At 41.4% G+C, this 14,264-nt stretch overlaps 2 protein-coding genes across 7 annotated transcripts; one reads left to right on the top strand and one right to left on the bottom strand.

The window, feature by feature from the left end:
• Window positions 1-1,560: 1,560 nt before the first annotated feature.
• slc25a47b (solute carrier family 25 member 47b) lies at window positions 1,561-6,606 on the bottom strand. Of its 2 annotated transcripts, none has more exons than XM_042072322.1 (6): window positions 6,533-6,606; window positions 4,053-4,096; window positions 3,897-3,968; window positions 3,634-3,816; window positions 3,096-3,360; window positions 1,561-2,600 (listed from the first exon to the last, which is right to left on the bottom strand). In XM_042072322.1, exons 4-6 carry the CDS (start codon window positions 3,793-3,795, stop codon window positions 2,323-2,325), a joined length of 705 nt encoding a protein of 234 aa, XP_041928256.1. In that variant the 5' UTR covers window positions 3,796-3,816; window positions 3,897-3,968; window positions 4,053-4,096; window positions 6,533-6,606; the 3' UTR covers window positions 1,561-2,322. The 2 variants fall into 2 exon arrangements, with proteins under 2 accessions (XP_041928256.1, XP_041928255.1); XM_042072321.1 differs by lacking the exon at window positions 6,533-6,606 and adding an exon at window positions 4,331-5,188.
• Window positions 5,272-13,994, top strand: LOC121693119 (mitochondrial basic amino acids transporter). Of its 5 annotated transcripts, none has more exons than XM_042072319.1 (6): window positions 5,273-5,596; window positions 6,998-7,041; window positions 8,075-8,112; window positions 8,562-8,605; window positions 8,903-8,986; window positions 11,585-13,994. In XM_042072319.1, exons 4-6 carry the CDS (start codon window positions 8,594-8,596, stop codon window positions 12,341-12,343), a joined length of 855 nt encoding a protein of 284 aa, XP_041928253.1. In that variant the 5' UTR covers window positions 5,273-5,596; window positions 6,998-7,041; window positions 8,075-8,112; window positions 8,562-8,593; the 3' UTR covers window positions 12,344-13,994. The 5 variants fall into 5 exon arrangements, with proteins under 5 accessions (XP_041928249.1, XP_041928253.1, XP_041928252.1 ...); XM_042072318.1 differs by having other exon boundaries at window positions 8,413-8,605; XM_042072317.1 differs by having other exon boundaries at window positions 6,998-8,112; window positions 8,413-8,605.
• The last annotated feature ends 270 nt before the right edge of the window (window positions 13,995-14,264 follow it).

Raw genomic sequence — 14,264 nt, 5'->3', positions numbered from 1 at the left:
ACTTAGTTCAACTTATAAAGAGCACTGGTGAATGGCAGAGGCAGTGCATAATTTAATGGTAATATTAACCAATCTGTACATCTATTTTTTTAAAATTGGTATTTCATTGTTCCATGGTATTCTACTACTACAAGCGATGGCTCGAGAGAGGATTACTGTGTAGGGCAAGCCAGTGTTTTCTCAGCAGTTCTCTATAATCAGGTTTCTTCCCTTAACTAACCTCATCTCACCTCTGCACTCCTTTTCTCTGTCAGTTAAACAGTCTCTAAACAGTTAAACTCTGTCTCTGTAAAATGTAAATGTAAAAACGTAAATCAGGTTTATAGGCCAAGTATACTTGTATATACACGGAATTTGGTCTCTGCTTTTACCCCACCTGTGAATTAGTGAGCACATAGTGAGATAAAGCACACACTAACCTGGAGCAGTGAGCTGCCTTGCTACAGTAAGTATATATACTTTTTTGATCCCGTGAGGGAAATTTGGTCTCTGCATTTAACCCAATCGGTGAATTAGTGAAACACAAACAGCACACAGTGTACACACAGTGAGGTGAAGCACACACTAATCCCGGCGCAGTGAGCTGCCTGCTACAACGGCAGCGCTCGGGGAGCAGTGAGGGGTTAGGTGCCTTGCTCAAGGGCACTTCAGCCGCGGCCCACTGGTCGGGGCTCGAACCGGCAACCCTCCGGTTAGAAGTCCAGAGTGCTAACCAGTGGGCCACGGCTGCCCATACAGCGGCACTCGGGAAGCAGTGAGGGGTTAGGTGCCTTGCTCAAGGGCACTTCAGCTGTTCCTACTGGTCAGGGATCACACCGGCAACCCTTCGGTTACAAGCCCGAAGCCCTAACCAGTAGGCCACGGCTGCCCCTAAACCATTTAACCAATTGCCATACCATTTTCCAGTTTGTGATTACAAGTGGTTATTTTGGACAACAGTGAGCAATACAACTGTACCATAACAATTTATGTCTTGACACTGGGGGGACATTTTGAGCATTGCTGAATATGGGGAGGGGCCGCATGTACCCCTCAAAGTATAATATGATTATGATTATTATTACAAAAGACCTGATTTTAAAAACGTACAAACGTCTGTCTGCCTAAAACCGTTTTAAATTAAAGAAGCACTATGCAACAATTTTAGCAAAAATGACCTTAATTATGCAAGTTGAGAGTCGTTCTGATGATTCTACAACACTTTCTGGGTCGTTTGGTGGGTGCTTTGTCTCCCCCTATAGCTTCTCTGCGGAAAAACTGAATATGCAACTTTCTGGACCCGGTCCGGGTAAATCCGGATGTGACTCAGCAGAAGTATCCAATCGCGCCTCGAAAATGCAGTCAGATTTTAGTTTCGAGTGAACATAGGGCGAGCTTTTGAGGAATGGCGTCAAGTGAAAGACTCTGAAGACTGCAAAACGGACGCCAACATGGCTTTGTTGCTGTTGAAATTGTAAGTAGCCTACCCTTGGTGAACTTTGTCTTTGTAATGATGGTGTGGTTTTTTGATGGCTAGCTCGCTAGTTAGTGGGGGTTTAGCGTAGCAGTCACTTGCTACCGAAGCTGCAGAGGGAGCTGTGTAGTGAAAAATGCGACCCCAAATCCGGCGAAAACCCAGAAACAGCAAAGGAATAACCAGACCTGCATAGTGCTTCTTTAAGAATCTGTGTTGCCTCACGGCATACCAGTTGAGAACCATTGCAGTGCAGTATAGAGGACCATTCTGCAATTAAATTAAAGTACAGTTCAAGATATATTCATGTTACATCAAGTATGAATGATAATGATATAGCAGCACACTGAGGTCATCAAACATCAGCAGGCAGACTAATAAAACATGATACAATGATGTGTCAGAGCATTCAAAATCACAGTGAATGAAATCATGTTAAATAAACTTAAAATGAGAACTTTATTAATCCTTTCTTTTCTATATATTAAAACAAAATAAGAAAAATTTGAAATTGTATGATGAGGTAGTCACTGCAAAGTCTCCACTACTAGGGACATACCAACTGTGAAATTCTGGGCCAATATTGATACCGATGTATAAAATAACACCAATATTGGCCGATATATATCGGTGCATCCATATCCACTACCCATACAGTTATTGTTATTGCTATAGGCACATAAAGGTGAGAGGTAGTCCAGGTCCATTATTTTGTATCACCTTCTTGGAATTGCCAAACAGTTCATTCTTCGAGGCAGGAAGGAAGTCTTGAAAGTAAAATTGGCTAGTAATCTGCTGCAGTGCATATGCAGAGCCAAATACCTAGTGGACTATTACTTCCTGACACTACACCTAAAGATGCTGCCATTTTAAGAGACTGGGCGTAAGAAGTGCACCACCAGCTCATACATACCAAACACCGACATGTTCACAGGGAAGGCACGTATACAGTTGAGCCCAAGGCCTTTGAAGAGGACCCCTGGTCCCTCGGTACGAAGGCTAACCGTGATGCAGTGGAAAAAGCCTCTGTATCTCCTCTCTCCCATGCCGTCCATCTGCAGACGAGCCTTGATCACGTCCATCGGGGTCCCAAAGCACCAGCCACACATCCCTGATACCCCGCCAGCAAACAGCACCACCTTCCACTCTAACAAAAACAAACAAAACACATTGCAGGCAAGCCCTGACTATAAGAATAAAAGTGTTCAAACGGACCAATGCTAAGGAAAGTCTCTCCTTGTGTTGATGAATGTGTTGGCTAAAATTGTATAGATTTCGATTGGCTATTAGCTTTTTATCATTCTCAAAATCGCTCTGAAAGTGATCCCCAACTATATCGTTCTCCATACCATTATTGTTATAGTTTATGTGTGGACGTTGTCATTCATATTACAGTAATTTTCTGCATATTAGCCGCATTGTGTATAAATCGCACAACAGTGTTTTATGCAAGTTAAAAAAACAAAACCATATTAATACCATATTAACTGCCCCCGTGTGTAAAACTCAGAGCTGAATAAATTTTCCAAAACCAATGTACAAACCTCGGCTAATAGTAGGGAAATTACGGTAGCTAGAACGACACTTTTCTAAGTCGTAATCATTATTGGTGTGAAAGATCCTTTAGTCTGGGTGGCCTCACCTGGTTGGCTCTGATTCTCAGGAGTCAACCAACCACAGATTGTGTTGTAGGTGAGGAAATAGGTGGCGAAGGAAGGCCCATCACGTAGAGCCAGAGCTCCAGCTCCTTTGTAGAGCCCCAATACACCTTCCTCACGGGCAATGGTGAAAAGGCAGTGAATGGGTCCACGGTACTTGGGCTTGTATTGTTTGTCTGTGACCTTGTATGGTTCTGTCTGACACTGAAGTCGTACTTTTACGATGTCAGCTGGAGCCATCACTGATACCTAAAAAAGACAAATTATTACCAAAGACTCTGTAAAACTGGATTAACTTGACAGATCTTCAGTCTAGCACTGAAAAGAATGAGACATTGGCCGAGTGTGAAACAGATAACAGGGCAGGGCAGATCTTCAGGAGCCATTATTCAAAAAGGGATCTCCCGTCTGGCCAAGTCAGTTCATTTAACATGACATGATGACAATTATGTTACCTGTTTTCTACGACCACCGCAATACCTGTGTAAGTTAAAAAGTCAAGTAACCTATCAGGAGCGTTACCTGAGCAACGCCACCGGCCAGCCCAGACAGGAAGATGTCGAGTTTGGCCGGGGGTGCCTCTTGACTGCCATATCGCAGCTGACACAGGCACTGTAGAACGTTTCTGTAGACACCAAAAACCACCGAGGAGCTCACGGACACCGTGGTAACAGGCATAGACATGCCTTTGTAAAAGCCCCTGATCTGTTGGGTCAAAGAGCTGGGGTCAGAAGGTGCCAACGGAAATTGCATGTCAAGATGACTTATGACCCCTAAGAACCTACCCCTTCTTCTTTACAGGTGGACAGGATACAATGCCAGACACCTGTGAATCTCTGTTGTGTCTGCACTCTCACCTACAAATCAAACAGTATATCAAGGTCAAAACCTGATTATTTCAACTAAACACTTACTTAATCATATGGAGTTGTACTCTCTACCTTCACCGTATCCAATGGATAGCCCACAGCTACCCCAAAGGCCCCTAAATAGAAAACACTGTGTAAACCAATATGGCTTTTTTATGTAGTAAACCATATGAATATGGAATATACAAAACATTTACAGTATGGTAGTATACAAATATATCGTGACAAGTGCTTGACGCTTAAAAGGCATGTTTCGGCAGTCGTGTGACCTTCAACAATGTTATACCAACGCTATAACTATGCAATGTAAGTTTAAACATTAGGCTATAGGGTACAATGCATTACGTTACCTCCAACGGAGCCGGCAATGAAATCTGCCAAATGCATCCTTCGTCTGAGAACAATGCAGTTTCTATATGTTCCTAGATATGTCGGTGCGTAGATATTCTGATCATATCACTACATTTATCTTTGATAGCGTTGACAAAACAGCAAAACCTATGACCTAGCGTAGCATTGGCTAAATGGCTAGCTGTGTCATTTCACCATTGGAAAGCCTGCTCTTGAGTATTAGACCACAGTAGAATTACCACACGACTTCTGAATATGAAACTGACGTACAACTAGCCTATCATTTATCACTGGTGTGTATTTCAATAGGTTGATTTTCCAGGTTATCCTGACTCAACAATAACTGGCGGCTCGAATGCAATCATCAGCTGGCCAATGGGAGTAGCACTGTAGCCAACACTTTCCCTTGATTTACGACCAGAGTACGACAGCAGCAGTCAAGAATCAGTTGTTGGGACTGTAAAGAAATAGTCGGGACCGTGGTGAATTCTAGCCCGGTATACCTTAGTGCAAACAGAACATTTTGGATTGCCTGAATAAATCGTTGCCCTACATGCCTACTTCACTACATAAAATATCGCTCATTAAACGTTTCTATAGCCTAGGCTACTCTACCGCCAACTCATGTATTTTTGCATGACGGTACTTTTGGAACGAAACGCTTTGGTCACCCGAATCTAGTCATTTTGATGACTGGCCTGATAATGTGAGTAATCTGGATTAGCAGTGAATAACTTCAGTCATATTCAAAAAGTTACATTTGCAAAGAGTCCATTGTCAACAATTGAATGGACAGTTACATTACATTTCATTTCATTACAGTAACATTTCATTTACGCGGAAGCCGGTAAAAGTATTGGGAATGGCTGACTAGCCAAGGGAGTTGTCCCCGATACAGAGTAGCGATTGGACAATTTGCTTCCTCAAAAAGGCAAAAGTAGCCTCCTCCCGCAAGCTTGTCTCGTCACCAAAATAGATCAAGCGACCTTAGGTTGTGGCTGCCCAGCTCACAGGACACGTTGGTTAGGTTGTCAACGGGCACTGGAACTGCAGGTTTGCACAGTATACAGAGTCATATAGGCCCTACAGTCAAAAAGAGACACAACAGTGTGATTTTACTGCTAGCTAATTCAGCTAGTAAGTGTGAAGCAACGAGTCGGGTTTCATCAACCTCGAGAAGAACTTTGATTGGACGGACGAAAACTTCAGAAACTATTCATTCTAAGAAGGAATGGCTCTAGACTTTGTTGCAGGCTGTATTGGGGGTAAGTTAAGGTTTAATGTTAACTGAGCCTTTTTACCTTTTAGTTCGGCTACCTATCTAACATTAGTCGGTTTGAGATGAATGGCTAAATCGCGCTTCACCTGCCCCTTAGTCAGGAAGCTAGATTTGCTAAATGGCAAGTTGAGCTAATTTCTCAACTTGAACAAATACATTCGACCATTAACATTAACGTGATATGTAATTTACGATGAAATTATAGAATCGATGCGCAAATCTAGATTGTAGGCTATCTTAACATTAAACACTAGGCTAGTTGATAGGCGTCATTATTATCCAGTATCCACGTGGACGTTGGAAATGATTGTGCTTCATAAATATGTGATTCTAGTTTATTAGTGTGTACTTAGTTGTTTGTCCGTCAATTTGGAGGACAAGTAATAGGAATTAAATAAACGTTTCTTTATAACGTTGGAATGGAAAATTACTGGCATATCAATCTGCCTCATTTCACCCAGAAATATATTATGATGCTAATTGAACATAGGGAGATGGTTCAAAACCCGTTCTGTGGCAATCTGTCATGCAAATATCGTATTCACTTTCAGACATTCAAATGCATATAAAAAATAAAACCCAGACACAAGCATAGACTACCAATAATGCTATCTTTGCATCGTTTCTTGCCCAGAGTGCTGCGTTGCTAGAGAGTTTCTCGGTAATCTCAGTGTCCAATATTTTTTTTCCGCCGAACTTGTGGAATTCCTAATCCTTATCTTGTTTTTACCACAGTCACGGCGTACAGTGTCTTGTCCGATCCATGTCTCTTTTTTAAAGGAATAAAGTAAGATAGCAAGATTTGGTGCACTTTATTCTCTACTATGATGTCCTTGGTAAATCTTTAATTCAGATACCTTCTAAAAACACATATAGTTTGCGCAAAGAGTTTGCTCACAGTGAACTTGTTGGTTGACCTCACCTGATCAGTCCTCTCGGGGTTGCCACATTTCTTTAGTGACGCAGCTGGGATCATGTCAGCAGTTCTCATTTAGCAGGGTCAAGGACTTCCACTGCAGGTAGAGGCTACACGGGGTTGGGGGGGGGGCAGCAATTTGCTTTCTCTCTGCTACTGTAGTTCAGTATTCAAACTTGCCTCATTCTTCAAACAATATTGCAACACATTCTGTATGCTTAGTCTTCAGTCTCAGTCTTCAGTAGTATTCTATCTGATCTTTCTTGAGTCAGTGGGCTTAATAGGTATTATTACATTATTACAGTGTCAATGTTTATGGTCATACCAGTTATAATATGACCGATACTGATATCTAAATTCCTCTGTAGGCTAAGGTTGTTGCCTGTTATCTTGGGCCTAGGCCCCTTGCTTTAAAGTTTGTCCAGGTGCAGATATTCCCATTTGCAATAACAGAGCAATTTTCTTTTTCAGGTGCTGCTGGTGTGTTGGTGGGACATCCATTTGATACTGTAAAGGTGGGTTTTCATGTTTCATTTGAGCATTTTAATGTTTCAATGCACAGTGATGTATTTTGTTGAGAGACTGATTTTGGTCCCTTTGGTGTATACAAGAGCAAAAATGCAACTGATATAATTATGCACATGTTTATCAAACATTGGCACTATGTTTTACCTATCAATAGTTGTTTTTTTCATGAGACTTATTTTAGTCAGTGACAAAAAAACAAAAAACTGCACAGTGATCTCTGCTGCCATCTCAAATGGATCTGGGCAGATCATGGCCAGATCAGACCCATTTAAGAGCCAGCAGCAACTCTGTGGGTGGTAGTTTCCTGGAAAACTAGCTAAGGGCCCCCTTCACTGGGTGGTTTAGCACTTCTCCTCTGTGGTTACATTGAACCTATGGCTGGTATTTGCCGTTACAGTCGGTGGTATGTTAGACCATTTCAGAGAGAGCCTGTGAGCAGTGCATGCAAAGACCTGCTTGCTGTTATGTATTTTTTCTTTGGTATGTTGATGACATCAGAGCTGCAGAATGCAAGAACAAGGAGCTCTACCATGTACAGTGATGCTAAACTTTTTACTCTCATCCTCTGCTACAACTTGCTCACACTCTTTGCCTGCCTGCCTTTATTTACTTGGTTCCAGCTTGTTGGCTAGCTGTTGCAAATCGCCATTGAGAGCTTGCATGACAGTGGAAGTTGTTAGCACTCACACAGCTTCTCTTGCAAGGCTCTGGGCAGGTTGTGCACCTGACTACTTGACCTGATTATAATCCAACTTTTATTGTGCTGCAGTCTTTCTGACACCTCTTTGTTTTTGCATGCTGCAGCATTAAACCACCAATGCACCCAGTCCAAAATATCATAATAGGTTGAGGGGAAATCAATGGGTTTTCAGACCAATGTTACTGAAGCACTCAGCTCCAAGTCAGTGGAGAAGTATAGAAGGCTCCCATGATTGCGTTCTGAAAGCTCTAATAGTGTTGTGCATTTTAATGAACATATTTTAGGAGTCTGTATTTTTGAATATGTTCTGTTGACTCTAGGATCCCCCTGTATACAAGATGCCACATCCAAATACCTGGTAATTTAATTTTGAATAACTATTGTTTTTTTGGTTATTTGATTTGACTCATGATTTGGTGGGATTCCCAATGTGACAATATATCAGTGCATTTATTTTTTGAAGTATGTGACTTTCAATTTACATTTTTCAAAACGGGTTTTCTTCTCAACCTTTTTATTTCAAGCATTCTGAAAGTAACTAAGATTATTTCTCCCCCCTCCCTTCAAAAAAACTTTTAGTTTTCTTTTGTTAGTTGGGCAGTTACTCTTCTGTGGTGATAGTTTTAGGTCTCTCTCTGACATGAGTTTCTGTACCTAGCCATGGAAGGTCTGCATGTGGAGAAGCATTACAGGGCCGAGGCCCTAAGGGCCAAAGCTCCGTGATCTCCTGATCTCCAGCATTTGCATCGATGCTCTGACCCCTGTTAAGGGGGAAGTATTTAACAGCACAAGTGTCGTTTGTTGTAGATGAGGGTGAGAGATATACAAGCTCTGCACGGATGTGTGACCTAGTAAGTACGGTCAAGGTCAATTCCTCTGTTTCCCCCAGTGTTTTGAGATTTGTGATTTGTGACCTTAAACAGCGAGAAATAAAAAAAAATATTCTCTTTACTTTAACTCAATGTTTGGTGAAGTAGAATTGTACCCTCCCATTTTACCCATTGCTGAAAGCCTGTTCTTATCTGGCTGTTTTAAATACTAAACTGCATTTGAGTTATGTTGTCTATAAAATTTAATAATTCAGCACAGTTAATTTAAAGTTAAATAAACTTGGACATAGATTCTAAGAGTGTGTTTTATTATTATAGGTCAGGTTGCAGGTTCAAAGTGTGGACAAGCCTCTGTACCGTGGAACATACCACTGCTTCCAGTCCATTGTGCGTCAAGAGACGGTGAGTAGAACTTTCACATCATGCCCGAACTGATTGAAGGACAAAGGCAGCTCTTAAATTGTTGATGCACTTGCCTCATGAGAATAATAGGGTGTAGGATGATGACCAAATTGCTTATTAGCCTTGAACAAATGGAATATTCCATTGATGGTGATGTAAAACATGGAATGGGCTGTAGAATGCTACAGTCTCTAGCTTCACCTGGGGCTTATTCAGATATACTCAGGGTTCCTACGCAGTATGGAAAACCTGGAAAAGTATGGAATTTGATTTTAGTAATTTCCAGGTCTGGATAAGTATGGAAAAAAGAAACAAGGGTATGGAGAAATATTTGTGTTTCCAGACTATTGCATCTACAGTACTAATCACTTCACTCAGGTCATAATAAACCATTCCTACTGTTGTGTAGCTTAAGATGTCAGTCCACATCATCAAGATACAATTGAATGGGGGTCCTCAGAAAAAAATCTCCCACAAGGGGACCCTGGTACCAAAACCAAATCGAAAACCCCAGTTCTATGCACGTGCCCTATATCTAGCTCTGCTATTTTCGGCTAAAACACTGGTAGACTTTTTTGATTTTGTAAAAGTTACCAAGACATGGATACTGCATTATCTGATAAACAAATAATACTGTTTACGGTGATTTCTGAGGCCTTTGCCAGCAGTGCACTAGTCTCCAACATATGTAGTATGCTGTATCAAATGTAAGTGCACCTTCCAACACAGCACTTCCCCATCGAAACGTATCCAACATTGGGCAAGTGTTTTCTGAGGGCTAACAAGTTAATAATAAACATTATTATACAGCTCTTCACAATGCTAGTAGAACACTCCATTGACAATATCTAGAATGCGGTCAGAAAAATCTAGAGAGAAGTTTGAACATTTGAGTATGGAAAAAGTATGGAATTTTGAAATGGAAAATGTGTAGGAACCCCGTATACTGAATTTGTAGACTACTTAATTGCCAAATTAATTCATTTGTCAGAAAAGCCTTTTAAAGTTGAATTATCTGCTTTACTTGCTGATCTATGACAATAAAATGAATATATTTGGCATGCGGACAAAACGAGGCATTTGAGGATGTCATGTCGGGCTTTGAGAATCACTTATTGACATTTTTACACAATTTTCTGTCATTTTATATACCAAAATTGATTAATCCGCTCCATCAGACAGTTTAGATTGAGAATGGGCCTGGGGACCTTTCATTAACTTCCGGTTTCCAATGTATGTAACCAGCACTGAAATTAAACTGAAATTGGTACATTGAACTCTTAACAAAGCTTTTCAGAGGTACAGCAAACACATCTTGTAAACAAAGGTTTTAAATACAGTTGCTTCTTCAATTCCAAATTAAATACACGTCCATATAGTTTTACATCAGTGCAGCCATTAGTTGTGCTAAACAGCACTGCTAACTGTACTCTTTTGTCTGCCATCATGTAAAGCCTGCCCCATGCCAGATAAGCGTTAATATTCGGTTATGAAGCGATTCCTGGGTTATTTGGTGATTCTGAAATCATCTTAAATGAAGGGTCTCCAGATGGACCTGCAGGTTCAGATTCATCTGGGTTCACACTATTATATCAGTTGGTATAGCATGAATAGTTATGGATATTCTGTTTAGGGCTGCACAATTAATTGGTTTTTAATCGAAATCGCAATTTTAAAGCAAGTGTTTTGTACCCTAAAATAATGTTTCCAAAATCGTTTCAGTGGTTCATCAACTCGTAACAGGGTGAACAGCACTTCAGCATTCGCTTTGCGGCCCTCTATCGGCTATAACCGCACTATGTAAGTTTGCCAGATCGGATAACGGATCTGTAGTTGATGGAATGAGACATAAGAAACTACAAATTTGACTTGCATCTGAAGTCGCAATACATCGTACTTTCATAAAGTCATGCAACATATTCTACCTTGTCTGTGGACATTGTTATTTGCAAAGCCGGTGCTGGATAAACAAATAGTGCGTTTGACAGAGGAAAAGTTCTTTGGTGTTGCTTTAACTAATGCAATTGGCTAACTATTAGCAGCAGAAGTGTAGTTTTAGTATTTTTGTGCTACACAACTGCTGCATGTTTTGTGTTCACTGACTGCCATTAAGCCCACAAGGAACAAACTGGCCAGAGCACGAGGTATGTTCTCATCCAAAAGGGTGAACACCACGTTGTACTCTGCATTAACATTTGACCGCATTGGGTGTGCACTGGTGTTGGACCACCATTCAGAGGTGTCCCATTACCTCTTGGCTTGGCAACACAGGGGTCAGCATAGCGCAGTGCTACTTTCAGACAAGCTTCAGTAAGAGTCATAGAGGTTGGGTGACATCGGTGAACAGGGTCATCAGTGACAGTGGTAAAAAGCTAAATACGGCAGCAGGGATATCAGAAACACTGTATCTTCTGCAGTATTTCACATCAAAGATACTGTAGCCAGGGCTGTTCCCTGAAACTGTCCTTTTTGGTTTGTTTTAGAAGTAGAAAATATACTGTACTTCTTCAGAAAGTTAAATATTATGCAAATCTCAGCATTGGGCTGCCGTTGACTTCAGCCGTTGTCCCTGTTTTAATTGTTTATGTGTCCTCACAGGTCTTTGGCCTGTACAAAGGGATCGGCTCACCAATGATGGGGCTGGCCTTTATCAACGCCATTGTGTTTGGTGTCCAGGGCAACGCCATGCGCCGGCTGGGCCACGACACACCCCTCAACCAGTTCCTGGCAGGTGCAGCGGCAGGGGCCATCCAGTGCGTGATCTGTTGCCCCATGGAACTGGCAAAGACACGCATGCAGACACAGGGCACGGGCGAGAATAAGAAATCGGCACGGAAACTCTACAAGAACTCCCTGGACTGCCTGGTACGCATCTACCGGAAGGAAGGCTTTCGCGGGATCAACCGGGGTATGCTGACGACAGTGATCCGCGAAACGCCGGCCTTCGGGCTCTACTTCTTAGCGTACGACACTATGACGCGGCACCTGGGCTGTGAGCCTGAGGACAGCTACATGATCCCCAAGCTGCTATTCGCTGGCGGCATGTCGGGCATCTTCTCCTGGCTCTCCACCTACCCTGTGGACGTCATCAAGTCCCGGCTGCAGGCCGACGGCGTGGGTGGTGTGCACCGCTACAGCGGGATCGCGGACTGTGTGCGCCAGAGCTGGGCGCGGGAGGGCTGGAGGGCGTTCACACGGGGCCTCACCTCCACCCTGCTTCGCGCCTTCCCAGTCAACGCTGCCACTTTTGCCACTGTGACTCTGTTTCTCATGTACATGCGTGACGATGGGGGCGCCAACTGTGAGGTGCCGCCCCAGGCCCTTCAACAACAGCAGGTTCAGCCCACCAGCCTGTGAGACTATGTGTGAGTGTGTGTGCGCGCGTGCTCTAGAGCACCCTCTAGAGTGCGTTACAGTCCTTGAGTGATGGTGGACAGATGGGGGACCTTAGAGAGGTTACATGGATGTTTTTATGTCTGCAGGTGAAGTCTGCATGTAAATACAAAAGTGTCCCTTTTTTTCTTTTATTTCAGAATTACTTTTTTTATTATTATGTCCTCCCCAATTCAATCATTAAGTTCAGCCTGTCATTTGTTTTCTTTTATAATGGTTGAGTTACAGTATTATGTGGGTTGTCAACAAGATCAACAGAATGTTTTGAAGTCACTTTAAATCACAGGAAAGAGAAAGGGAAGTAATAAGAGGAGCACCACTGGGCTTTAGTGAGTAAAGTACATATTGGACATGTATGTAGTCAACAGGTAGGCTGAGGCGCTGGCCTTGGTTCATGTGAAAGTGGATTATTGAAATGAATGATGGAAAATGTTTTAACATGTGTTAATCTGTGAACATTTTTAGAATATTTAGTAAACACTTCTTTTAAGGATTTCTTATGAGTTACTAGATGTGTGATTTGGATATTTCCAAATGTCAGATATATAACTGTTGCATGTTTTTTGTTTTATGAGAAGAACATTTATTTTCATAGAGTAACATTTAAACTCTTTAGTATGTGCACGTAGGTGCCTTTCCTCCACACATGAGAACACAACTAAAGCTTTCCTATTTTCTTGTTTACTATGGAATCCTAAGGATTTTAAGTAATTTTCTGGACTTAACCCTGATAGCCCAGAAGTTCCCTCTCTGTTTTTTCTTTCTTTCTAATTCAATTCCCCCCCACTGGAATTTGCTGTCACATTCCACAGTTGGGTGTGGTCTGCTGTTTGAAGTCAACAACTGCACTTTTTTCTATGATTTTTGACTTTCAGATGTGTCAATCACTGTAGTGCAATTACTGGAAATCACAAGGGAGCACTTGATGTCAATCATTTAAGTTATTGTGCGTCAAAATACATAGTGTTTTGGTAAGCGTGGATAATTTAGAGATTGAACGTTTGACGAAATTAGCCCAGTGTGATGAACTGCATTACTGACTAGAATGGCAAAGTACTGCAGACTCTTACAAGATTATTCAAAGATCTGTTACCATAGAAACTGAGGTCAAACTGATTAGTTACTGTAAATACAATTGTATTCACGTCATCATGCTCAGAACATTCTGCATTTGTTTTATGAAAATAATCTTAAAACAATCAATTCAGCACCTTAAACCAACAACACTTCCATCTGACAGTCAAATGCTGCTCACACGATTGTGTAAACAATAGTACATTTCTTTTGTATTTGAACATTTTGGTTGTTCCACATTAATTTATTGTGATGCGGTCATAATTGACATGAAAAATTCTTGATGACAGAAGATTGTTCGTATAAAACGGTTATTTATATAGCACTACTTGGTTTTGTATGTGTTACATCAAGGTCAGGGGTAAGACTGTGTAAAGGAACATTTGCAAGGAAGGCCAAATCCGCAAGCAACTATATATTCTTTTTAATCTTTATTCTTTTTTTCTGCCTTAGAGGCCTGAACATTGATACATTAGTAGTCCACTTGTATCATACCAATCTGTTGTAAAACAAAGGCTGAATAAAGCATATTAAAAATGTACTTTCATTGATCTGTTATTACAAGTATGTTATGCAGCCATTTCCAGTGAACTAGTGTAAAACATCCTATGCTTTTTTTTTTATAATCTAGTAAAAACTAAATGGGGAATGGCACTTCATAGATAGATAGATATTTACCATTACAAATGAAGAATGTTTTCTGTCACCCCAACAGTTAGAGCTGTAGAGACCTCTGACGGTAATACTGTGTTACATTGTACCTTAATGCAACCTTTACACAGTAAACTTGATTGTGTTTAGTTGCCTGTGC

Source organism: Alosa sapidissima, chromosome 19 (genome assembly GCF_018492685.1).
Source record: "Alosa sapidissima isolate fAloSap1 chromosome 19, fAloSap1.pri, whole genome shotgun sequence".
In the NCBI taxonomy this organism is placed as follows: domain Eukaryota; kingdom Metazoa; phylum Chordata; class Actinopteri; order Clupeiformes; family Clupeidae; genus Alosa; species Alosa sapidissima.
Note: the sequence above shows the minus strand (reverse complement) of the source record. Positions and strands in the feature narration are given on the sequence as shown.

What these genes read in the sequence shown, in the direction of transcription:
- slc25a47b (XM_042072321.1), bottom strand. Translation starts at nt 4,367, where the DNA reads ATGCATTTGGCAGATTTCATTGCCGGCTCCGTTGGAG. An exon ending in CCACCTGTAAAGAAGAAGGG is followed by an intron (nt 3,817 to 3,896) that starts GTAGGTTCTTAG and finishes TTGACCCAACAG; the next exon opens with ATCAGGGGCTTTTACAAAGG. An exon ending in TGAGAATCAGAGCCAACCAG is followed by an intron (nt 2,601 to 3,095) that starts GTGAGGCCACCC and finishes TGTTTTTGTTAG; the next exon opens with AGTGGAAGGTGGTGCTGTTT.
- LOC121693119 (XM_042072315.1), top strand. Translation starts at nt 5,563, where the DNA reads ATGGCTCTAGACTTTGTTGCAGGCTGTATTGGGG. An exon ending in TGTTGCAGGCTGTATTGGGG is followed by an intron (nt 5,597 to 6,997) that starts GTAAGTTAAGGT and finishes TTTCTTTTTCAG; the next exon opens with GTGCTGCTGGTGTGTTGGTG. An exon ending in CCATTGTGCGTCAAGAGACG is followed by an intron (nt 8,987 to 11,584) that starts GTGAGTAGAACT and finishes GTGTCCTCACAG; the next exon opens with GTCTTTGGCCTGTACAAAGG.